The 24,646-nt window shown below is 48.1% G+C and overlaps 11 protein-coding genes across 11 annotated transcripts; 5 read left to right on the top strand and 6 right to left on the bottom strand.

The window, feature by feature from the left end:
* Positions 1–1,293: 1,293 nt before the first annotated feature.
* On the top strand, positions 1,294–2,883 carry N7533_001020 (DNA primase subunit PRI1; the record flags this gene model as incomplete). Its single annotated transcript, XM_057097670.1, has 2 exons — positions 1,294–1,679; positions 1,746–2,883. 2 exons carry the CDS (start codon positions 1,294–1,296, stop codon positions 2,881–2,883), a joined length of 1,524 nt encoding a protein of 507 aa, XP_056966163.1.
* A 174-nt stretch (positions 2,884–3,057) lies between these two features.
* Positions 3,058–3,906, bottom strand: N7533_001019 (uncharacterized protein; the record flags this gene model as incomplete). Its single annotated transcript, XM_057097669.1, has 1 exon — positions 3,058–3,906. One exon carries the CDS (start codon positions 3,904–3,906, stop codon positions 3,058–3,060), a length of 849 nt encoding a protein of 282 aa, XP_056966162.1.
* Positions 3,907–3,978: 72 nt separating this feature from the next.
* Positions 3,979–5,214, bottom strand: N7533_001018 (uncharacterized protein; the record flags this gene model as incomplete). Its single annotated transcript, XM_057097668.1, has 4 exons — positions 3,979–4,424; positions 4,482–4,680; positions 4,740–5,007; positions 5,063–5,214. The coding sequence occupies 4 exons, from the start codon at positions 5,212–5,214 to the stop codon at positions 3,979–3,981; spliced, it is 1,065 nt and encodes a 354-aa protein (XP_056966161.1).
* Positions 5,215–6,056: 842 nt separating this feature from the next.
* On the top strand, positions 6,057–9,377 carry N7533_001017 (ATP-binding protein; the record flags this gene model as incomplete). Its single annotated transcript, XM_057097667.1, has 3 exons — positions 6,057–6,068; positions 6,125–8,309; positions 8,365–9,377. The coding sequence occupies 3 exons, from the start codon at positions 6,057–6,059 to the stop codon at positions 9,375–9,377; spliced, it is 3,210 nt and encodes a 1,069-aa protein (XP_056966160.1).
* A 143-nt stretch (positions 9,378–9,520) lies between these two features.
* Positions 9,521–10,490, bottom strand: N7533_001016 (NmrA/HSCARG family protein; the record flags this gene model as incomplete). The annotated part of the gene is made up of 2 exons (XM_057097666.1): positions 9,521–10,180; positions 10,236–10,490. The coding sequence occupies 2 exons, from the start codon at positions 10,488–10,490 to the stop codon at positions 9,521–9,523; spliced, it is 915 nt and encodes a 304-aa protein (XP_056966159.1).
* Positions 10,491–10,812: 322 nt separating this feature from the next.
* On the top strand, positions 10,813–12,534 carry N7533_001015 (uncharacterized protein; the record flags this gene model as incomplete). The annotated part of the gene is made up of 1 exon (XM_057097665.1): positions 10,813–12,534. One exon carries the CDS (start codon positions 10,813–10,815, stop codon positions 12,532–12,534), a length of 1,722 nt encoding a protein of 573 aa, XP_056966158.1.
* Positions 12,535–12,748: 214 nt separating this feature from the next.
* On the bottom strand, positions 12,749–13,828 carry N7533_001014 (MAM33 family protein; the record flags this gene model as incomplete). The annotated part of the gene is made up of 4 exons (XM_057097664.1): positions 12,749–12,774; positions 12,830–13,302; positions 13,362–13,542; positions 13,648–13,828. The coding sequence occupies 4 exons, from the start codon at positions 13,826–13,828 to the stop codon at positions 12,749–12,751; spliced, it is 861 nt and encodes a 286-aa protein (XP_056966157.1).
* Positions 13,829–14,106: 278 nt separating this feature from the next.
* On the bottom strand, positions 14,107–14,761 carry N7533_001013 (translation machinery-associated protein 16; the record flags this gene model as incomplete). Its single annotated transcript, XM_057097663.1, has 3 exons — positions 14,107–14,389; positions 14,450–14,534; positions 14,590–14,761. 3 exons carry the CDS (start codon positions 14,759–14,761, stop codon positions 14,107–14,109), a joined length of 540 nt encoding a protein of 179 aa, XP_056966156.1.
* Positions 14,762–15,096: 335 nt separating this feature from the next.
* N7533_001012 (putative exonuclease) lies at positions 15,097–17,469 on the top strand (the record flags this gene model as incomplete). The annotated part of the gene is made up of 3 exons (XM_057097662.1): positions 15,097–15,109; positions 15,192–15,339; positions 15,399–17,469. The coding sequence occupies 3 exons, from the start codon at positions 15,097–15,099 to the stop codon at positions 17,467–17,469; spliced, it is 2,232 nt and encodes a 743-aa protein (XP_056966155.1).
* A 975-nt stretch (positions 17,470–18,444) lies between these two features.
* Positions 18,445–19,440, top strand: N7533_001011 (Fig1 domain-containing protein; the record flags this gene model as incomplete). The annotated part of the gene is made up of 4 exons (XM_057097661.1): positions 18,445–18,475; positions 18,540–18,608; positions 18,677–19,004; positions 19,059–19,440. 4 exons carry the CDS (start codon positions 18,445–18,447, stop codon positions 19,438–19,440), a joined length of 810 nt encoding a protein of 269 aa, XP_056966154.1.
* Positions 19,441–20,434: 994 nt separating this feature from the next.
* On the bottom strand, positions 20,435–22,431 carry N7533_001010 (uncharacterized protein; the record flags this gene model as incomplete). Its single annotated transcript, XM_057097660.1, has 3 exons — positions 20,435–20,763; positions 20,841–21,937; positions 21,992–22,431. The coding sequence occupies 3 exons, from the start codon at positions 22,429–22,431 to the stop codon at positions 20,435–20,437; spliced, it is 1,866 nt and encodes a 621-aa protein (XP_056966153.1).
* Positions 22,432–24,646: the final 2,215 nt, after the last annotated feature.

The raw sequence follows: 24,646 nt of genomic DNA, 5'->3' as shown, positions 1-24,646 counted from the left end.
TAATAGTGGGCGATGATACGTCTCTATGGTGGATTGAGATGCAAACGTGACATCTTGCAGTATCATTTTTGCCAGTAGTCCATTGAGGATCCACCAGGCCTCCCAATGCGGAAGTAAATTGAGCAGAAGAGCTGTGATCGGCGATGGGAGATCTGCAAAGTCAGTCTTCATGTCAAACTGGTTAGCAATGGTCCGATCTTTGCTCAATCATTCAAGATTGACGAGAAGGTTGGTTGTATAGATCCGAACAGGTTGTTCATTTGGTAGATGACTGGAGGCATATATCAGCGACAAGAAGCGTTCAAATGAAAACATGGGCTATCCATCTAGCTAGGGTGACTAGATGACGAATGCGGAAGCGTACAAAAGCCTCAATTCGGTATCAACCGTCAGTGGATTAGTGTCAACGGGAGATGATTAGCGAGCTCCAATCAAACTCCGAGTATGCATTGTCTCTTTGCGAGTTGGAGGATACAGGAAGTGCCAACCACGCCCATGCCGTTCAAGGGAAGACAGAGCGTGGTGGGCTAATCGGAGGGTTTCCTCGAGCGTCCAGGAATGTAGACCAAGGCCTTGAGAGATGGAGTCCTCTTCTCATTGGCAATTCCTGCTGGTTGGAATGTGGAGCGGAGACCTGGCCGCCGAAGAAGATCCCGTATAGGAAGCGATATTTTTTGCAGGTGAGACATGGCATAGAAAATTGGCAGCGTTGCTAAGAGTTGTACCGTTCTCAATCCATGACGAGACGATAGCGACCCGACTGACCGGATTGGACCTTGATCCCCACGTCCCACTGCTGAAGCGTGGAGAGATTCCTAAACAAGCCGATGAAAATTCTACCTTTGACTCAGCTTTTACCAAAACGAGCTGGTTTGTAAATGGAAGTGATCCTTGCCATTGAGTGACATTGGGTCGAAGTCTTGTTGTCATTCAGGGCAGCTCCAGGTGCTGGCAGGCACCCTGACAAGATGGCTGCAAACGGCAAGGGGAAGATGAAAGAGAGAAAAAAAACCTCCTGATCCAGAGGGTGCTGAGTCACGGCCAAGTTTCCCTTCAGCCCTGCAAGTTCTAGACATGCAGCGAGTCATGAGTAGATGGCATGTAGTCGAGTTCACCTTGAGGCAGGAGAAACGTGTCGTCCGTTTGCGGGCATATAGTTCGTAGGCACGTGACGTAGGGCTTAGGGCAGGACGCGTCTCGACGCGTCCGACGCGCCTTCCAATTTGGGCAGCCCGTGACCCTTCCAACGCATCATCGCATCTTCAACTTAAAGACTTGACTACACTGCCCGCCATGCCGCACCCAGTGTCACCTGCTGGATCGCCTCGAAAGGATGATGAGGAACTTCCGGATGCCCCCGTGGAGGGGACCACCGAGAATGGCGTCAAGGTGGAAGATCTTTTCAATGACGATTCGGACGAGGAGTTTCCAGCTTCCACCGCGCAAGACGTGAAGATGGAGTCATCCCCAGCCCCTGCGCCTGAACCTGCACCAGCTCCGTCTGGTGTCGACTCGGATGTCATGCTCGCCTTCTACCAGCGACTCTTTCCCTTCCGATACCTGTTTCAATGGCTCAACCATGGCATTGTACCAAACCGAGACTTTGGAAACCGAGAGTTCGCCTTAACTCTCCAGAATGATGCCTACCTCCGATACCAGTCCTATCCTACCGCTGATCTGTGAGTTCTCCTGCACTGGGCGCATACCTGCAATGCGAGCATTGAGTCTGATTGAATGGATTGCAGATTCCGAAAGGACATTCTCAAAATGAACCCCTCTCGATTCGAAATTGGTCCCGTGTACAGCACCAACCCCCGCGATCGCAAAACCATTCGAGGAGGCCAGATGAAACCAGTTTCCAAAGAGCTCGTTTTTGATATCGACATGACCGATTACGACGATATTCGAACATGTTGTCAAAAGGCCGCGATTTGCGGCAAATGTTGGGCGTTTGTTACAATGGCAATCAAGGTTATCGATGCCGCCTTGCGTGACGATTTTGGATTCGAGCATATTCTCTGGGTTTACTCCGGTCGTCGTGGTGCCCACGCTTGGGTTTGCGATCCACGGGCCCGCAACTTGCCGGATGACAGACGCCGAGCGATCGCTGGTTATCTCGAGGTTTTGCGGGGAGGCTCGCAGAGCGGCAAACGAGCGAACCTCAAGAGGCCGCTGCATCCTCACATTACGCGCAGCCTCGACATTTTGAAAAATCATTTTGCGCAGACGACACTCGTCGACCAGGATACTTTCGCAAGCTCGGAACAGGCAGATCGACTTTTGGGATTGCTGCCTGATAAGTCATTAAATGATGCTCTGCGAAGGAAATGGGATTCGTCTCCAGATCGTCCTAGTGTCAGCAAATGGGCCGATATAGATTCCCTGGCCAAGACTGGAAAGAGCAGCACATTGAACACTGCCACCCTTCGCGACGCAAAACAAGACATTGTTTTGGAATACACTTACCCGCGCCTTGATGCCGAAGTCAGTAAGAAGATGATTCACTTGTTGAAGAGTCCCTTCGTCATTCACCCTGGCACGGGCCGAATTTGTGTTCCAATCGACCCTCGGAAGGCTGAGGAGTTTGATCCTCTTTCTGTGCCGACTGTTATGGAGCTTCTGGCGGAGATTGACGAATACGATGCCAATCACCCCGCTGGTACTACAGAAGCAGATATGCCCGATGCAGACGGCAGCACAGTAAACGGCTCAGACATCAAGGGCACTGGCCGTAAATTGCAGGACTACGAAAAGACTAGTCTCAAGCCATATGTTGAATTCTTCCGTTCATTTATTGCTGGCCTCCTCAAGGAGGAACGGGTGGTCAAGCGCGAACGTGAGGACACCAAAACGGCAGTGAAGGCTGATCCGATGGATTTCTGAGCCATTTGGCATTTTACGATCTTACGCTCTGTGATTATCATCCGATAGGAGTTGCGCATATTTCCCCGGCTGTTCGGTAAGCCCTTCAGGCGTTTTTCTGGTGTCTTTACAACGAATTTAGTCTCATTATATATATTATACTATTCCTTTTCACTTGTTGAAAGCCCTGTATTTTCATTCATACTCATCTTCATCAGAACTCTCGCCATGTTCTACTTTTTCATTCAATGAGGGGGTACTGCATCGCTCTCGATCGGCCCAATTCTTGCAAACGGAGCCTTTGGAGATTAATCTGCCATTTACTGTGCTTCTCCGGAGAACTACCCTTCGAGAGGTCGCGGTTTGTTGTCCAAGCCGTCGGCTAGCAAAGGGGCTCGTGAATAATAATTTGAATACCGGCTGCAGGTGCTCATTTTCGACTAGCGCATTCAGTGTCTCAAATATGCAACAAAGCTCATCGAGCCATTGGTCTGCTTCATACAGGGACACCCCGTCGACGATGCAAAACACACTCGTGTCTAGTTGAAGTTGCTCAATGAGTTTGCAGAATATGTCGCAAAGATGTGGAAGAGATTGTGCTTCCAGCGACTCGCGATAAGTCCGCGAATCGATGAAATCGATATCGAACTGCTTTCCACTGTATAACAATTGGCTGATTATACTTCGCATGAGCCCCTTGGGTCCGCTCATACTGTCGTGGGTAGTTGTATGCTGACCACAGAAAAAGTGAAGCACTATGTGCTTCTTGCTTTTCATCAAACCGAGGACCAAGACTGCACAAAATACAGACATGGCTGAAATACGACCCGGGCCTGGGGTATATGCGTTTCCATCAACAAGAAGCAAGTCCGGCCGATGTGAGGCAAGCCAACGTTGGAATTCAGGTGTTTTTGTTAGACTTTGGGCCTGCATTTGGGCTTTCGAATCAAAAGTATGCCCCTGTCGAGCCACATATTCGAGATCTTGTGTTGGTCTCATATAAAAGATCTGCAATGCTTCTAACAGTTGGGGCAGTTGCAACATTCGATATTTGGGGGAATTAGGTCTCTGTTTTGCGGTCTTCTGCAGCTCGTATGCTAATCATGTCCATGGGTGTCAGTTCGGAATTGAAAGCCAACCTTGAAAGAGGCTCATATAAATTGTTACTCTACCTCGAATGGTATCCAAAAGCATATAGTACAGCCCAGTTTTTGCGTCAAGCGCATGTTCCGTCAGTAAGCGATCGATATTTTCGTTGATTCTTTCAACTCCAATCTGTATGCTGTCGATTTTCCCTTGGTCAACTTGAGCTTGCTGCGCAAAGTGATTGAAATTATTGTTCAAGTTTCGGACATCGATTTCAATTGTTTTGGTATTCGAACGCACCGCGTGCAACTCCGTTTGACTGGAGGCAACAACTTGGTGAACGGCATTGAGCCTTTGATCCCGTATATTGTCGAGACACCGATGCACGTCATTCAGCTTTTTATCAACATCGAATAATATTTCGTCAATTGCTGCTGAAGAGATCGGTGCCGAGGCTAAGGCTGAAGTTCGATCCCCTAGTCGGCGCTCAGAATATAAGCTGACTCATTTGAGATACTGCAAAGTAAACTTACACCAATGATGGCGGTTTAATCGATGGATCAGCTTCGTAATAGCGGTCAGAACAGATTCATACAAATCCAATGCACACGATCGGAGCTTTTCGTTGGACCTAAAAAGCTGCCGCTTGATTTGTGTCGCGTCGAAAATTGTTACAAATTCCCGGAATGATTTGAAGATCTTTTCTCGGGCTTCGGCTTGTTCCCTGGCAATCTGCAAGAAACATTCAAGTTAAGTTTCAGCTTCTCTCATTCTGCGATGTAGCTGCTCACTTGAAAGACAAGTCTGAGACCGCCACTCAGAACATTCATGCCATCGTCATCCGGAACCAAGTTAAACCACGGGCTGATGGCGGAAGCATAGTCTCCGGCTTTCCTGAATGCTTTCCGACCAATGTTCTTTGAGCCTCGGCCCTTAGCAAAATACTCTTCTTCAGCCCTGCTCATCTCATCAAGCACATCAGTCCATGTGTGTTTCCCTGTCGTGTCAAAGCATAAGCCTCCATTTCCCCTCTGCCGTTCGAGTGCTGCTGCCAAGTCACTGCGTACAGCTTTGTGAGCATGAATCTCTCCGTGCTGCATTCAAGTACACCTACCGATGTGGGGCCCATTCTACATACTGCTGTCGTTGGGTATCGAAGTAGGCGTGCCTCTGAAACGCTTCATGATGCTCCGGTGCATGAGTGGATATGAAATCTCGCGCGACCTTTCCCTTTGGAAACGATTCAGGGTTTCGTATCGAGCTCATCTAGTTATCTATTGTTAATCGCCACGAAAATGTTTCGTCTGGGCAATAAATACAGGAAGGTTGGAGGGAGCGAGAGAGAACTTGAATATACAGGATATAAAGTGGCAACAGGCAGAGGACGTCTGATATCTTGAGAACTGGTACTATATCACATCCCTGGAGACGCCCCGGTCAAAGGCTGACTACGACTTCAAGATGAGGCTGATTGTCAGACACCCCTACGCACTTCCACCAAGAGGGGCTGGCAAAAAAAAAGCAAAGCCGAATGACTGGTGCACTAATCAGAACGAAACACGCATTCAGCTAGATCTGCCTCATCTTACCCGCATAAAATAGCATCCAAAGCGAGCCATTCGCATGTATCGCCCGGGCAAAAGCCACACCCACGGGGCCAATCATCATCAACGGCCCCAGCCCCTACGCAGTAAGTTCGATAGAAGGGGCCCTTCCCGTAAATTTGTTCATTTCGTCAGCAATTAGCTCCACTTGCAAGTTTTCAATACGAGAGCGCCATCTAATTGACCAGCCGTGCTTTTTCTTGTGCGCTGACAGGTGATTGTGCAGTGGGCTGAATGGCGGCGGCGGCGCTTAAATCCATATAATTCCCAAGCCAACCATTCGAGGGTAAAAGCATATCATCCGGCTCAGATTCCTGGTTCTGGCGCAGAGAATTATTCCGAGAAATTCGATCCGAGCTCATATTATCGGGATATTTGGCGAAATTTCTAGCTTCCAAAAACAACCTCCGGCTCCCTTCATACTGGTTCATGAAAAGGCTAGCCATGCCTATTCAAATGAACCCTAGCCAGAAAGGAAATCTGACAGGAAGATTCTTTGGAAAAATGGCGACAGGGGTGAGTCTTCCTGCGGAGGAAATCAAGATATAAGGCCAACTGTCTGAAATTATTAGGCCGATTCCGATTCTACAATGCCAGAAGAAGAAAGCCTAGCCTCAGAGTCCGAATCTGAAGTTGGAAATGGCGGGGAGTTTTCAAATAATATGAAGCCGTGGGAGGCTCCACAATCTCAGAGTGTTTCACAGGAGAGACTTCATATCTATGTTTTGGAGAAACGACTAGCTGCTGTGGAAGCAAAGCTTTTGGAGAATTCAAAAGGCCAAAAACAACAACTGAACAAGGAAAAGACTAGCAGCCGATCAGTCATACGAAAGAAGACCCGTCGCATATCGAATCCCTCCTCTCTGCCAACTCTCTCCCAGGTATCATGGCTTGACTATGATGGATTCAAAAACAATTCTAGAGAGGATGAGTATCAATGTGCAATCGAAGTCCTCAGCGCGGGATTTGATGTGAAAAAGGAAATTGAAGAGACTGATCCACAGTTCTCCTTTGATTTAACCAGTAATCCCACGCTCAACCATGGCAAATCGAGGAGGTTGGAAAGATCTATGCCCTCAAGTATAAGATCTGCATATAGAGTGCGAATTCGATCTCCATCTCTTCTGCTCATTCTCAATAAAGTCATCGGGTACGGGAGAATGGACTGGACCACTTTTGCGCGCCCTTTCAAACCATTGATATACTACCATGATACTATGAAAACCCTTCTATCTGACCTGGAAGCCAAATGGGGCGAAACGGAGCGCAGCCAACCAGCCGAGCACTGGTCCATTCTGAGAGGGGGAAAAACAGATCAGAGTGCATTGGAGCCAGGGATCCCGAGAAAAAGAAATTCGTCTAACAGTACTGTTTCAGCAGACATGATTGACAGTGTCGAAGCTCTACGGGCTATGAGGGTCTATGTCGAATTTGTTGACAAGGAGCTGGTTCCTCTTTATCACCAATTTGAAGAGCAAACCGGCCAAGTTGCTCCACAAAGAGTTAGGTTCGACGACCTGTGGTATCTCTTTCGCTTGGGGGAGCTTCTTTTCAATCCGAATGCCCCGGACCCCACAAATGGCAAGGCAAGGGATAGATCGTTTCGAAGTCGCAGGGTGATGAGAGTATATTCAATCACTTACCCCGACCATGGTACCGACGGGTATTCCCAAAATGACAAAGTATTGATCAGGTGTTACTCAATCGATCACAACGGTGAATCGTATATCCCAGTGAAGGGGAAAGTGATAATCCCATACTTCGAAGGAGAGAAGGATATCCAATCGCTGGACATTTATCCTGTCAGATTTGCCCAAGACCATCAACGAATACTGCAAGAGTTGGATGAGCAAGGAAGACTCTTCCAGAGATGCATTTCTGAGAAGTATTTGTCTTACAAGGGCTGGACTATTGGAGACTATGACTATCCAGAATACATCGATAGTGATGTGATTGTCGATTTTGTCGAGGCACTGAAAGCACATCCCCGCTGGTCGACCATTTCACATATACCAGCTTTGCACGATGGCGAGGATAATTATTCGGTCATGGTTGACGATGTTCCGGGGACTATTTGGACTGATAAAGAGCGGACGCAAGTCGCAGCGAACTTCCAAGATGAAATTTACACGGGCGCATCCATCGACACGAGAGAAAGAAATGTGAATCTCAAAACGGACAAATTCCTCAGTGACCAAAGGGAGAGGCGCAAGAATCCCGATGGAGTTTCGAGCGGACAACTCGAAGACGAAGACTTCGTTTTATTCCCCCGAAGACTCTTTGCCTATTCTCTTCAAGACCGCAAGTTCGTCCCCGTGGACATTCGAAAACTCAAACTTGTAGCAGATCAAGGCGAGCAATTCAAGAACGTTTTTATTGCGAAGGAGCACAAAAAGATGATTAATGCGGTGGTTGATTCACACTTTGAAAGGAAGAAGATTGAGAGAGACCCGAAAATGGCAAACATGAGTCAGGATATCATCCAGAATAAGGGAAGGGGGCTTGTCATCTTACTGCATGGTGTTCCAGGGGTTGGAAAGACCTCCACAGCGGAGGCTGTCGCCAATGCAAAGAGAAAGCCCCTATTTACTATTACATGCGGTGATCTCGGATTCTCTCCTTCTGAAGTCGAGTCATCACTGAAGGAGATCTTTCGTCTAGCGCATCTATGGGATTGTGTTCTGTTGATGGATGAAGCAGATGTGTTTTTGTCGCAACGGTCGACTTGGGATTTGAAGCGGAATGCTCTCGTATCAGGTGCGAATTGTATGCTTCAAATTTGACGAGCCTGGAACTAATGACAGATAAACAGTCTTCCTTCGGATTCTGGAGTATTACAACGGTATCCTATTCTTGACGACAAACAGAGTTGGAACACTCGACGAAGCTTTCAAATCTAGGATCCATGTCATCCTCTACTACCCACCACTTAGCAAGAACCAGACAGAAGGGATATGGCGAATCAATCTGAGAAAGCTCAAACAGATCGAAGAAGAACGACACGCCATACTCGATACTGGTACCGACCCGGATGAGCTTGCCGAATTGCCAATGAAAGTGGACGAAGAAGAGATTCTAGATTTCGCACTAAGCCACTGGCAACATCATCAATATGGAAAGGGAAGATGGAACGGACGACAAATTCGAAATGCTTTCCAGATTGCAGCGGCGCTGGCACGATTCGAAATGCGCACTGTCGCGAAAAAGCGCGAAATGGAGAAAATTCCCAACGCCCCTTCAGAGGCTTTACAGGGAGAACTGAAGGCAAGGCATTTCAAAGCCGTCGCAGAAACAAGCCATCACTTCGAGATGTACATGAACGAAACTATGGGCAAGACGGATGCCGAAATTGCACTAGAGCAGGGGAATCGCGCTGATCATGTCAGTCGGCTCAAACAAAAAATGACGGAAAAGCCAGTGATCCAAGAAGAACTGGATTTTGATTACTACGAGGGCCATTCTGGCGTTGAAAACAATTATCGAGAAGGTCGGTCTCTGCCTAGACCTTCAAATACCACAGGATGGGGATCTCAAGGATACACGACTTTGCGACAAAGCCTGGATGCTTCTATCTCTCTAGGAAATCGACCTGAGATGACTAGATCTAGTTCATCAGAAGCATTTTCACCCTTTAAACGTGATGACAGGACTGGGAGTCTTCACTTCCCTAAGGATACCGTAGATGCCCCCCCAGTCCGCCCTCATCCAGAAGCACTGAGACCAGGATGGCCATCAGACTTGGATTCGAAGACTAGATCGGCGAGGAGGAAAACACAACCGGCTATTAGTGGAACTTGGTCTGGCATCGAGTCGGATTATGAGTGATTCTGTACTGATGACTTGAGTGACTTCTCTTAGATGTGCATTGAAATTAAAAGAATATAATTTGTCTAAAACAGGATTACCGTCACCTTAGCCAACAGAGAATCAAAGAACCTTGGGAAAGAAAAACTTGGAAGCCAAAAAAGCTATTTAGTGTCAAATCCACTCTCTTCCTCCAGCCATGTCTTGAAATCTTTCAGGTGAGGATTCGTTTTTTTCAGCGCAGAGATGTCCGCACCATATCCAACATCGTAGAACCATTGGAACATGTAGCCTAGATCTTTCATCATCGACATGAGAATCTTGCTAACAAATTCAAAAGTCATCGGTACATTCTTTCCGGTTTTGGAATTGAAAATCTCAGTCATTTGATTAAAAGTGAGCTCATCACCTGCAAGCGACAAGGTCTTTCCCTTGTAATGGTCCGGGGAGAGAAAAGCCTTCGCGCCAAAGAACCCAATATCTCTAGTTGAGATTAACTGCAAAGGCTTATCTTTGACAGCGATTTTCCACGATGTCGTGAAAACCTTGCCGAAAAAGTCTGGGGTGAAGTTTTCCATAAATGCCACTGGGCGTAGAATCGTCCAATCCATGCCGGAGCTTTTTGCCCTTCGAACAAGGTAGTGCTCGATATTGTGCTTGCTGATAAAGTGTGGAATCGGCGTAGGGCTCTCAAACGAGGATTCGCCACCTCGATCGACGGATGAGTATAAGAAAAACTTGACGTTGTGTTTAAGAGCAGCGTCAATCAGCCCTTTACCCTGTTTCTCCTCTGCATCATGGTTTGATCCACCCGGAACAGGAACCTAAGAAATCTTTTAGGCGACGTCTAGCATCAAATTTGAGAAACATATTTCGTACCTGAACACTGAAAACGCCCCAGATAGGGCTCGATGCAACCCTCTGAGCACATATGAAAATATCCTCTGCCTGGTCGAGATTGCCTTGAACAAGTTTGATATTCGAGGACTTGCTTTGAAGTCTCTGGGCACTGTTGGAGGAAGTATCTCGAGTTACGGCCAATATTTCAAAGTCGGCATTTTGATCGAGAAGTGCTTGTATCACGCTGCCGCCTTGTTTTCCGGTGGCCCCGGTGATGAGGACAGTCAGCGGCATTCTATACCTGAAGAAAGAAAATTTGAAGTTGTTTTGAATTCATGGTCTGCTTTTCTCCACGCGAGACCAGATATTTATAGCGAAATTTGATGTTGAGTAAGTCGGTCTTCGGCTTGATATTCACATCGTCCATTCATAATCTCGGCATTAACTTCAACCCCGAGATCCACCACGGACCCACATCCCCCTCAATTTAAACGCAGGTCAGATAATCAATCGTTTGATTACAGATCTGGAATGAAATCTCTATCTTTCTACATTCGTCGGCCCATGAGTGCAACGCGCTTCTTTCTTTCCGTCGGGAAGACGATATCTCAGCGGAATGGCTCCCAAGGAGATGAGACCTGACAGCGCGGAGACCTCATTACACAAGCGCAGCTGTACAAGATGCAATCAAAGAAAGGTGAAATGCAATCGGAAAACTCCTTGTACTGCATGTATCAAGAACGGAGAAGAATGCACCTTTCCTGGAGATAAACGTGCACCACGGCAGTTAAATCGACCTCCCGTTGGCGAGCTACTTGCGCGTCTCAAGGAGTTGGAATCAGAGGTAGACAAACTGCGATCGAACAACTCAAATATAGCTTACCGAGGGGAATCTCTTTCGCAACCGAGGGACACTATCCAGGAGTCTTTCCAAGTTCCTAACTTGAACGCGCTCAGTCTACCAGGCCAGTCCTGCAATATTCGCGATGACTTCTCGTTAGATGAATTTCGCCTTCAATATCTTCAGCCTAGACAAATCCAAAGACTATGGCGTTTGCACGAAGTAAATGTTGCCCCTCTCATCGCCATTCTTCATCTTCCATCCGCCCAAAGGATAATCAATAACGCCATGAATGGCGTCGAGCTCGACGCTGCAAATGAGTCACTAGTATTCGCCATCTGTTTCTCGGGGGTTATCAGCACGGTACCAGGGCAATGCCAGTTTGAAATCGACCATGAATACGAAGTCGCAAGAAAAAACTACGAGATCGCATTTGAAAGAGCTCTTGACTTAGCGGATATACTCAAGGCTAAGAACGTTGTAATTCTCCAAGCCGCGGTACTATTCCTTCTCTGCTCTCGCGCAGGCGGAAACACAAGACTAGTCTGGGCGAAAACTGCTGTCATTATTCGGCTTGCTCAAAGCCTGCAGCTCCACATAGATGGAGAAAAGCTGGGCCTCAGCCCATTCGAGACAGAAATGCGCCGTCGGCTGTGGTGGTATATCTGCATTCTCGATATGCTTTCCTCCGAGGAGCAGGCTGTGGATACGCAAATCAGACCCGGAATGTTTGACACAAAATATCCGTCCAATATCAACGGACAAGATCTCTTCCCTGAAATGACTAGCCTTCCACCAGAAAGAGAAATCTTTACTGATATCACACATTGCATCATGTGTGTGACGGTTCTTAATGATGTGTACTGGTCTCCGACGATACTCGATAAGAGTGCTCATATTCCTCAGACGGACCAGGAACACATAGTAACAAAAGTTGGCAAAATGCTGCACGATAAGTATTTAAGCCATTTTGATCTGGATGTGCCTTTGCAATGGATATCTGCCACCATTATCCGTCTCCAGCTGGCAAGAGCATGGCTACTTGTTCAAAAACCCTCCGAAGAGGTGTCAAGTTCAGGTTCACCCCGCAACGATACAGCCTTTGAGACTGCCATCGAGAGTGTGAATTTTTCATACTTGTTACAGACAAATCCCGTCACCACGCAATGGATTTGGCTATGCAAAAGTTACAAGCAATGGTATATTATGGCCTATTTGCTTACAGAACTATGTGCTCGTCCATTATGTGCCGAGACTGACCATGCTTGGGATGTCGTGACGAAGATGCTGGTTCAGTGGCAACAGAGTGTGCAGCACCATACTGCCTTTGAAAAACCATTCGCCGAGCTGGTAGAGCGGACTGCTGCTGTGCGAGCCGCGAAACTGGCGAGCCAGCCTTCCAACCAAAAAGGATCTGTCCGAGATTTGCAAGAGGATCCATTCGGGGTTTCGGAATTGGAAATCAGCATTGGTTGGCTACGTGAATCTGGACTCTAGTGTCAATACGAAAAGATAAACTTGGAAGTTGATTCATATATGGGGTAGATTATTGGTACAGATACGGTCAGATGCGCTCAAGGCACATCCACAGACAGTTTGGTTGGTGGGGGTTGTTACAGCACAAAGGAATACAGGGATGCTGATCCAGGACGTGGCCTGGGAGCTTCGCAGAAGAGTAATCAAGTCGGGGCAACTCGAGTGGGTTCATTGCTTAAGCAGAAACGAACTTGCGGACGTCTAGGAACAAATATGTTAGCACTTGGAAGTTGATGTAGGGTAAATGAATACGTACTCTCCAACCACCGCATGTACTCCTTCTGCTCCTTGTACGCAATGAAGTCGGTGACCATGTTCTGGAACTCCAGGTTGAGGCCACGCTCCTCGAGGTAGCGGCCCCAGAAAGCGAGGAGCTCAGGGTCGAGGTTCTCAGCTGGGGGACCGGCGTAGAGGCTCTGGCGGGTCCAGTCCTTCTCAGCGGTCTGGGCGTTGGCAACCTCGGCGTTGCTGTAGTGGGCGATCTCCTCGATCTGGAGGTCACCATCCTGAATGACAGCCTGGACCAGGAGGGCACCGTTGCTGGGCTTCTCGATAGCGACGTTGATGCGGGCAGGGAAGGTGGGAGGAAGGATCTCGTCCTCACCCTCTACATCCTTGTTCTGCTGGCTCTGGTATTCGCCCTCATCACCGAGGGTCTCATCGGCCAGCTCATCCATGGGGTCCTCGGCGAGGTTGTTGATATCGGCGACGGTGAAGGTAACCTTGACACTGATTTTGGAGGTGTTTTAGCTATGAAATGACTAGGGGTTAAATGCGGATATGCTTACGTCTCATTGCCAAACTTCTTGGTCAGGACAACCTCCTGCTCGCCTTCAACATCCTTGACCTTCCACTCGCCGGCATCGAGAACGTAATCGATACTGGCCTTCTGCTCACGGGCATCCTCGACACCGGAGGCCTTCTCGTGCTTAAGCTCCTCGTCGAGCTTCGCGATCAGCTCGACATCACCTTTAAGTAAACATCATATGATCAGCAACTTGCTTCACCACTTCGAATCGGAAACCTCTGGAAACATCACAATTCCATCAGAGTGACTAATCACAAATAACTTACCCTCAGCCGCGGGCTCGCGGAAGACGCTGGTTGTGGAAAAGCTGGCGTAGGCGGGCTTAGCGACCTGTTTCCAAGGCTGGACGAAGGAAGTCTTGGGAAAGACGGCCGGACGCAGAGAAGTGCGGGCGACGGAGCGCGAGAAACGTGGGGCGGCACGGGAGAAAGCACGGAGAGACAGCATTGTGAAGTTGGGAGAGATGTGATTGATGAAAAGGACAAGAAAAAGTTGCGGGTTGCGGGTTGCGGGTGAAGCTGGAGGACACGCCAAGCCTTTTCCATGGTTGAGCCCGGCACCGCCTGCAGATCTGCCGTTTTCCATTCTACAGTCCATTAAGGTAGGTGAAAGATATCTAATCTTATGTCATTACTGTGGTATGGTATTTACTAGTCTCCAATTTTGTGCTCCATGTACGCCAAATAGCCCACGAAAGAAAAGAAAAGAGAATAAGGGTAGTCGTATCATGACATGCCCTTGGGAGGGAAGGTCGAATCCTTCTTCTCTCCACCTTGGACAAGGCGAACAAATTTCAAAGGACTGAGGCCAGACCATTGCCCATTCCATTGCTTCAGTGCCAGAAGGACTTCCATCTCGGTCAGATCCGGTGTCCAGAATCCTGTCTTAAACTCCTTCTCCTCCGTGTCTGTCCGTTGTCCGAGTACTTCTTCCCGCTTGGTGGGTGGACGACCCTTGCGACGTTCTTGCTTAAGTTGTGCAAGCTCCTCCGCATCGCGATATATGTACCTGGAGTCGGTTAGTACAAGATGATCAGAAGAATGCGCAGGTTATGCGCCGGGGCCTTACTTGGTGATCATCTCGGCCAGTTCAGCCTCGGAGAGGGGCTCGGAGATGGGTTGAACTGCTTCATAGAAATATTCAATGCGATCCGCTGCAAGGAATTAGTATGTGTTCAATCATTGAAAACCTGGGGCTAAAGTACTAACTGTATGGTTGGCGGGCCTTCATGGAGATCGACGTATGTTTGACCAAGCGTTCGTCCCGATGACCGGCACGTCGGAGCCGACGAGCATCGCGACTGTTCTCATGTAGGGAGTTGACAACACCTCGCTTCTTGGAGATGTGCTTGTGCACTTTTTGCAAGGTACGAGACGGCATGGTGAATGGATGGGAGGGGAATGATTTCACCTTGTGAATCTTTGCTTGTCCCGCATCAAATTAATTTTCGGGCGTGCCTGCAGAATCGGGCGGTGGCCTTTTCCTACCGCCTGCCGTAATCAGAAAGTATCACATCGCGTCTGCGCGTCAAGGAACAAACGAGAACAAACATTCCAGCACCAGCCATGGAGGTATTTCCTTCATGATTCGACTTGGCTTTTCCGTTCCTCTTTTTGCTTCGGTTCCCACGCGTTGAGCCTTGAACATATCAATTCGCATGTTACTGTCTCTCGAGTAAATACGAGGACCCGCTTGTACCTCGACCGGTGCCCACCATGGGTATCAAAGGTATGTTCCTGTGGTTCCTGTGGTTCCTGTGCTCCCCATGAAAGAAGGAAGGGAGAGGGGTTTGGGCTGATTTCGAATACAGGATTACATGGTCTCCTCAAATCTATCCAGAAACCATGCCATCTGAAGAAGTTCAGTGGCCAGACCCTTGGAGTTGACGCCTATGGATGGCTACACCGCGGGACGGTGGCATGCTCTGTCGACCTAGTTTTGGATAGGCCGACTAGGAAGTTCGTGTCCCTTTGCTAATTGCGTCTCGGTATTGCAAAGTCGGCTAATTTGGACCTAGGCATCTCGATTTCGTCCTAAATCGTGTTCGCATGCTCATCTACTTCGGAGTGAAACCCTACCTCGTATTCGATGGCGACAATCTGCCCAGCAAAGCAGGTACCGAACAAGACCGCCTTCGAAGACGTCAAGAGAGCAAGGCACTCGGACTCGAACTACAGCGGAAAGGCAAAATGCCAGAGGCATATCAGGAGTTCCAAAAGGCCGTCGACGTCACCCCCTACATGGCCCGGCAGCTTATCGAAGAACTGAAACAGATGGATGTACAATATGTGGTGGCTCCGTATGAAGCAGATTCCCAATTGGTGTACTTGGAACAGCAGGGTCATATTCAAGGAATCATTTCAGAGGATTCCGACCTGCTCGTTTTTGGAGCTAAAAGGCTATTGTCTAAATTGGATCAGCATGGCGAATGCATTGAGATCAATCGAGCGGATTTCACAGCATGCCGAGAGGTCAGTTTGGTGGGCTGGAGTGACGCGGATTTCCGCCACATGTGCATATTGAGTGGTTGTGATTATCTGGCGAATATTCCCAAGATGGGATTAAAGACTGCTTATCGCAGTATTAGAAAGTACAAGACTGTGGAAAGGGCACTTCACATGATACAATTTGACGGCCAGTTTAAAGTGCCAGCCGACTACTTGTCTAACTTCAGGCAGGCTGAACTGACATTCTTATATCAACGAGTCTTCTGCACCACCGCCCAAAAACTTGTCACCTTGACGGTGCCCGAGGATGGGGTCAACATCGACGAGCTTCCTTTCATTGGAGCTGATGTCGAGGCGGCGACTGCGGCCGGGGTTGCTCGCGGAGATCTAGATCCGTCGACGAAAGAACCGATTGAATTGAAACCTATGGCCACAGGTAAATTACCCCTGGGTATCAGCCGTCGCCAAACACTTGGTTCATCTTCAGAGCTGAAGCCCAGCAAGCCAATAAACTCTTTTTTTACGCCAAAGCGCACGCCTCTGGGGGAGCTGGACCCGAACAGCCTCACCCCATCTCCGAGCCAGCAACGGCTTCTGGAGCGGAATACGAACAACTCCTGGCAAGCCAACTCGGCTCCCTTGCGCTCTAACTCGACCCGCAACACTCCTCTGCGGGCCTTCTCCGACCAAGCTGGCCTTAGTCCTATGGTCCGCAGTGTTGAAAGGAACTCATTCTCGTCTCAGCCTACCCGAGGGTCAACCCTGCAGCGAGCGGCAACCATACAACCTATCAAGCGACAGAGACTTTGTTCTGAAGCTGAGGACGACTCCCTTCCGACACGTCCTGATTCCCGCAGTCGGTTCTTCGGTCCCAAGGCAGACCAAGCAAGCCCGACGGGCCAGAAATTGTCACGGAGCAAGAAGCAGCGAAAATCGATGATGGATGTTTTCTCTGATGAAGTCGCCGAAGATATCTTCTCCAGTATCCCCGATGTAGCTACTAGCGCCGAGCCTACCGAGCCGCAAGGATCGACGATCCAAGCATCGGCTGCTAGTGATCACGACAAGCAGACTGTTAATGCCTCCTCGGTCAATAGCGCAACCAAACTTGCGCCCCCGCCGGCCACAAAACCTGCCAAAGATGATGAGTTTGATCAAGCCTTGGAGTATCATGTACAGCGACAGAACACGACCATCCTTTCCAAATTTACCTTCAAATCAAGTCCGCAGACAGAATCTGTCCCAACTCGCTCCCCGGCTACTCGACTTCCTGTGATTCAGCCCCGCGATCGGCCTGCTCCTCTTGGTTCCCCCAGGACACCCGGAGGAAACCCTCAGAATCGATCCCCGCAGCGCAGACGCTTGACCCCACTTCAGCGTATGGGGCATGCTGCATTGACTCGGTCCCACAGTATCAACTTCCCGACCAAGCTTCGTCTAGCTAATAGTATGGAATCTCAATCTGATACTAGTCCTATGCCTGCAGAGTCCTGTGTGACAGGGGGCAGCAGCGCTCAAGGCAGCGAAGATCTCATCATTCCCGACAGTGAAGATGAAGAGGAGGATGAAGAGGGAGAAACAAGGATGTCGGCCCGAGCTAAGCCTTTGGACCTCAAGCGTTTCTCATTTGCCGCCCATTAATCAATTACAAGCATATTTCGGTTTCTGGTTTGGGTTTGGAGTATGGGAAAAGGGACATCAATTTGGGGCATGCATTTGCAAACACGGGTTAGGCATCAATTATTCTATTGCGGCGGTGTGGAATTTTACCATGAGAGTATTGTAATTGGTCTTTACCATCTATTCAATCCAGCGCATACTATTTCATTGATCAGCAGTCTGTCCACGTAGTACTCCGTACTCCATACGGACGTATTCTATCGCAAGTAGAGTAAATCGAAGGCTGGGGAGGCGACCCGCGGGTTGATGGTGGGGCCCAACCTTATCGGGACCAATGCTAGGCCTATCGTGGCTTAGTGTGCAACCGGCACAGCAACAGGCCCCCGGCAGAATGCCAAAAATAGGAGGCGGTGGAAGTTGGTTTCCCGGGAAGCGGGAGAGTAAACAAAGGCGGTTGGCCCAGCCTCTCGATATTCCCATACATCGTCTCCATCCCCAGCCTCCAAGGGCTTCAAGATTTGCGCCTGACGTGGTTTTCTATTGCAGCTACGATCTTTCCTCCCCCTTCCCCCCTTCCATTCCTTCTACACATTCCTCTCCTTCCACATCTTTGTGTCACCACTTGCTGTCCAGAAGACTCCAAGACCTCTGACCATTGTCGAGACTTACATATAGGTGCGATCCGGACCCGACGATACGCCGCAGCACCTTCAATTGTCTTCGAAGGACTTTGAAGCTTCGACGCGAACCGATTGGACACTATTCCGACATCTTCATCGCATCTCATCTCCCGCATTCCTCCTCCACATTCCGCTTACGACTATCGTTGACGAGCGGAATTCTTCCTTTACAACCACGCCCTCGACCGCCACGGGGTAGCCAACAGAGTTCTGACTCTAAGTACGGCTTCAAAAACTCCTTCTCGGAGCCCCGAGAAGCGAGTCTATCGACGTGAGGCATCGAAGCAGCTCATCTGTGCCCCCATAACTGGTCGCAATGGCGAACCGAGTCGCAGCGTCATGGCAACGTATGTGACAAACACCAATCAAACAAAGTCCAAAAGAACGCGAGCATACTAACAAAGAACATAGGGTTCATTCCTATGATCGGATACCACCATGTGTTAATGATAATTATCGCAATTGCCATCATCCTTCTATGTGAGTATCCGCTGACCTTATAAGTGGCATCCCACGTGTGTGTTTGGAATGTGGCTAACCTTTCACAGCATTATTGTTGGCCGGATGCTCCTCATCCTCCCCAGAGATCCCGAACATCTTCCTCATATCCATGTACTATGAAAGCTACAAGCCTACCTTTGACTTGTCACAAGTCGACCCAGGAGTTACGAGCGCGATGGCAAATATCGTCGGTACCGCCGAGTTGGAAGTCCGCGTCGGATATTTCGGTATCTGTGTTCAACCTGATCGTGGATCTTTCATTTGCAGCTCCAATGCCACCGCTCTGGCGGAGATTGTCACTGTGGACCAAGATCCACTCAACCTAATCTGGGTCGCCTCCACATTCAAAGATGCCGTCGTGTTCCCATATCTCCTGTAAGTTGATGCTCTAATAAGCCCCATCCCTCACAGATGCTAACCGCTATCCAGGATTGTTGCCATTATTCTCGCCTTCTTCTGCTTTATTCTCCTCGCAACATTCCCCGGCTGGCACGAGGAGCGCGATGAATCTGGCTCAGACGTCGAGGTCAAGCCCTTCCCTTCGCGCCCTGTCTCACAAGCCGCTCTAGCTTTGATCTTTGTTTCGACTGTGTTTGTTCTCGTGTCAGTGTTATGGCAACATACCGCCTCCGTTGCAGCGAGTACGATTGCCCAGGATATGGGTAACGGCAGTGTGAAGAGCGGTGTCGGCACTTCCGCCATGGTGCTCGGTTGGTTCGGATTCGTGTTACTAGTCGTCGTAACGATCGGATTGCTTGTCATGATACTCAGCATCAGTGTCCTCAGGAAACTGACTGATGAGGACGAATGATCACGCTGATAAAGCCCCCGCAATATGCCATTCATGCTTTTCTTTTTTATTCGATTTTCACGCCTCCTTTTTTTCTTCTTCGCTACGACACACCTCTTACTACCTCTTATCACCAACGACACGAATGGGAAATGATTAATATGCCAAATGGAAATGGCTTAACACACGGAATGGGAATACGATTGGGGACACTTTGTCGCCATGGGAAACGGTTGGACTTGAACAATGTGATACACGAACATATCGAGGATTGGCCTTCATGACACCAACCTCCCTTTCCCTGGAAAGGTTGACACCGGACCTTCTTGCACGCTTCAAAAACTGCCAGGAAAATCATGAAGGCCATTCCCTCAACCCAAATCTTTGTACAGTCTCGTGACCGGTGTTATGGGATCTCTTTTTTTTTACCCCTCATGTACTTGGGGAATCATACTTTTGGATTCCCTGGCGTTTCTCTTTTCATGTATAAAACATGCTTTGAAATTTTCAGCACCAAGTCTTATCTCTGGACTTAAATGTTTACCTTGACTTTGCTTTCTTGCATAGAGTTGAGGATCGCGCTTAAATAGCTTTTTGAAAAATGATAACCAAATACCCATCTTAAACTATCTATGCCTCCATGTAGGACTTCTCAATAGCTCGGCGACCATTTCAAGGATGCTACTAATATTGATCACATGGCCAGCCTAAAGCTGCCGTCTTCCGCACGGATCTACAAAATACAAGTCTAAGCTCGAAGTTTCCGAGTCAATCTTGTCCGTCCAATTTCTTTCTAGCCAGTTATTTTCTAGCGATATGGGGACCTCAAAGTCAACTCCAAGACTCTAGAAACGGGTCATGCACGGGAGGCTGATAACAGTGGCATGGTGGATATACTAGTAGTATGTACAGAAACTCCATCGAATACCTGGTTTTAACTCATAATAATCATAAATCATCAATCAAGACCTTTTCAACTGGAAAAGAATCGTTTTATCCGTAAACTCTCGTCCATCTAATACTCCAACCAAATTTCATGTTGCACCGTGCCGCTACCTGATGCGTTGCAAGCATCAAAGCAGACCCCAGGAGTCTCAACGATTTTGACAGCCATACTCTGTCCTTCAGCCATCTCATGCACAAACTCATCATCCACAACAATTTTGAGTCCGGCTGCATTAATATGTAGAATGCTGGATATATCTTTTTCTCTTGTTTCGGCGGAGGTCTTCTCCAATATTTTTGATATTAATTCGTGTACTGTTCGTGATTTGGGATAGATCGCGCGGTAATGTTCATTATGCGATTGGTCGTTTGTGGTGATTCGAATGTAGAAGCATGCGGCTTAATTTAGCAAAAATGAAGGTCAGTTTGGATTATTTTCGAGATGTCGACAGTAGGGTTTGCTAGGATGGTCTTACCTGGCGTGGTGGACAAATGGTCCGACCTCAACAATGCCGGCGACACTTCGTGATTCACTGATTTTTGGAGACTGCTCATGGAGCTTGGGGTGTCCATCTCGTTGAATCCGGCTAGATCTGACTTGACAGATGAATCGTCGCCATTGGATGAGTCTCTGCGGTCCATAGAGTTTGATTGCGGCGAGTCATCCGCATCAAATGAAGGGGATGGATACAATTCAGGATCATCTTGATACCCACCACGAAGGCTTAGCGCACTTTCGGGACGACTGGAGTAAAAGCATTGTTCGAGGGCGTCCAGCCTTTTCTGCAGTTGCTGCTGAAGGTTGGCTTGCTGTGGGGCTTTATGGAGATCTTCTGACAGATCGCCTTGGCGTTGCAGGTTGTTCTTCGAGTAAGTGAGATCTGGATTGGATTTTGCGGAAATGCTACCTCGTTTCCTCTTATTTGAATATTCGGGTTGAGATGGATCGTTCATTTGCAGCTGTAACTTTTCCATTCTTTTTCGGATACTCGCAGCGTCGTTCGATAGTTTCCGCTCGGCGCCATGATCGCGGAAGAGCTTCACATTACAGAAGCAAACTTCTGGTTCTTGTATGTTGATTTCACCGAGTTGCTTTGTCTTAGCGCAAAGTCTGACCTGTATTCCCTTCACTCCCTTGGAGAGCGTGAAGTCGGTGGATAAAAAGTTGAAACGGACCGGGATGCTGCATTGGGGTACTTTATCGGTCGGATTGCCGGTCCAGGTAACAGAAAATCCATCGAGAGAGATTTGTTCAACGCGCGTGAAGGGATTATTTTCGCCCATATATTCGACGGCCTTGAGTTTCTTGTCGCTCTTTTGTGGCGCATTTGATCCTCGTGATGCTTTCCATAGTCTCCAATAGGCAGCGGGGTCCGATCGTTGTTGTTCTTCATCAAATGAAATCCGGATGAATGTTCGGTACTGCGTAGATTCGGTAGAAGATACCATAGACGGCATTGAGTCTACCACCCTGAGATGGTACACCTGGCCTTTATTGAGGTATGACACAGGAGCTTCGCTCATATCGTTCACTATCGCAGTGGAAGCTCGAAGAGTGGTGGGGTAACGCATTCTGAAGGTGAAATGTCAAAATCCTGGTCATTGGTAATATCGTGGACGAACTTACTGGTTGCCCTCAGGGTGTGACATCCTTCGCGAGTAGCCAACACCGTCATTTACTGGTTGGGACTCTTCCATTGGGTTCCATGACAGCTTGTCATCTGGAATGGGATCGAAATTAAGCGGCTCAGCTGGAACTGCCATGTTTCCAAAGTCTGAAGTCAGCCGAGGAAGCTGGCTCGCTGCATATGCACCTTGAGGGGAGAAAGGATTCATGCTGTTCCATGTTACTGAGGGATCGATATTATCCAGCGAGGTAGAGTTGGCTTGGTCTCCGAATTGATCTCTGGTTTGCCAGTCCAAAGGAAGTTTAATATCAGTTTGAGAGATGTTCTGTGAAGGGTGACACCCCTCTACCAAATCATGGAAGGTAGTAGGGGCTTTTAATTGCGATGAATAGTAAGTATCGAGAGCTTGGCTTTCGAGTGCCAGACACTTTTCAGACATTGCTGGGTATGGATCTGGCGGTGCAATTCCGTCGAATGAGAAGGAAGGGTCGGATAATTCAAGGCTCCCCTTCACTTTCTTGCAGGCGCTGACAGTGGATCAGATTTCATTCACGGAATAATTTACAGGGGATGGTGGCCTACCCTTCTGATGGTGTCATATTATTATCCACCTTATTTAGAGGGTTACCCGATTCAATTGCGTTGGTGGTACCCTCGTTAAAAAATGATTTCCCACAGAGCTTCTGAAAGCGACCTATTAGATCGCCATCTGGTCTGTGAGATCCCGTTCTGCATGGTAAGATCACCCGTCATTAGACATTTGAGGTCATAAAGTATCATATTGAGTAATTGAATGGGCTTACCGATGACTGAACATTGGCGAGAAGGAAAAAGTAGAACCTTGTGGAATCAGTCTGTGTTGGAATTGTCGAGGCCCAAGCCGATGTAAATAGACCACGAATTTGATGTGAAAGCGTGAATATTATATTTGGGACATAGAAACAGATAACCATAAAACCCTTTTTCTGGAAAATTAATATGCAGGTGGCGGCAAGCTTTCCCCCAGGAGCTATCAGTAGCTACTTATAACGGGCTTGGGTGCAAATCGAAGATCTCGGTCCTTCCATGGCGCCCCACATAAACGATGAAATCATGGCTATCATATCCGATAGCGTGTACCCTTTGGAAAGGTAGAGATGATAGGATGAGATACTGCACACTGGGGCGTAGCAAATACAACGGGCCACTCCGCAGTACCACGCATGGGCAAACCTTGGAAGTGGATGATTTTTCCACCTCCGGTCCCAGTTGCGTGACCTGAAGCTTTGGTTGGGTTGTCCGCGTTAAAAAGGGATCATTCAGCCGTCGCTCAGGGGGGGCTTTCTTGCGTAATTGCAGATCTTCGACTCCTTTGATTCCGATTGATGGTGGGCATTTGATCGTTCTACAAATGAAATCCCACCTTCAAGCATTGGCTAATCCATATCAGCTCCTTCCCCTGTTTTCTATGTTTTTTTCCTTGTCGGTAGCACGTAATGTATGCATACAAAGTACTGTATGTGGCGGATGTATCTAGAACCAACAGGAGCGACAGTAACCACGCATGCGTCCTTGATCAGCGAACCACAACGGCTGGTTGAATTTCATTGGTCGGCTAATCTTCCCGGAGGCGATCGCCTCAGAATGTGGAGACCTTGGCTCCACTCAATGTGACCAGCCATGTCAGAAGCTGATATGAAAAGAAGTCATGGCATTTTTAACTATTGGAGGGAGACAGCATCCGACTGCCCCACCGCTAATGTGAAACCTCCCCGCTATCCTCAACAGTTACTCTGTACCGCATCTATAGAAAAGAATGGAAGGATCGACAGAACTCAACAACGCCACCGTCCACTTCAAAAGGGCCTCGAGTTGGAGTTTTGGTGCTCGAGTATGTACTTTTGATTACCGCAATGATATCATACCAACCTTGATGTAAAAAAAAGTCTCGACAGCTTCTGTCTAGTCTATCTTTAGCGCCATATTCGGGACCACACTGACACTGGAGGAAGCCACCGTGTCATGAGCAAACATATCGCACAAAAAGCTCACCTGAGTACTTTAAAAGGTACCGAGGGGAGGCATCTCGTCTCATATTTGGTTGGTTTAATTTGAGAAATCCAATTCCCGAATTTAGTCCGATTCTTGACTTCCGACCCCTCGGAAACTTTTTTTAGGATGACGTACACATATGGATTTCAGAATCCAGGCATCCGCAAATTCCGAATATTCAAAGCCCGGAATCAAATATTCAGAAATATTGGACCCTGACTTTGAAATTTTCCCTCACGCGCCATACTATTAGGAAAATGTAACCTACATAATGGAGGGCGGTCGCATACTCCCAGTGTAGATAAATCTAGATTGAAGGGTCTACGGTCAAATTTCCATCTTTAGAAGACCCACCCAAGGTTGATCTTAGGGCTTACTCTGATCGTGCCTCACAGATACAGAAGTGAATATAAAAAGTTTTTCTGGTGGAAATGAATTACTAGTAGGTCTCGGAAGTTCAACTTCAACTTGAACCTTGGAAGTTGAAGTTGTTGCCGACTGGTCCTGATCAGATTCATTCTAATACTACTCCGTACCCAATAGATATATAAAGCTAGCCTAAGCTAGGTATTGCTGCTAGTAGTATGCATAAAAATTACTGGTGGTGTATACATACTATAGTA

The sequence above is a fragment of the Penicillium manginii genome (genome assembly GCF_028828005.1).
Source record: "Penicillium manginii strain IBT 31320 chromosome Unknown utg000001l:1.0-3466041.0:1.0-3467806.0, whole genome shotgun sequence".
In the NCBI taxonomy this organism is placed as follows: domain Eukaryota; kingdom Fungi; phylum Ascomycota; class Eurotiomycetes; order Eurotiales; family Aspergillaceae; genus Penicillium; species Penicillium manginii.
The sequence above is the reverse complement of the archived record's forward strand: the minus strand, read 5'-3'. Positions and strand labels throughout refer to the sequence as shown.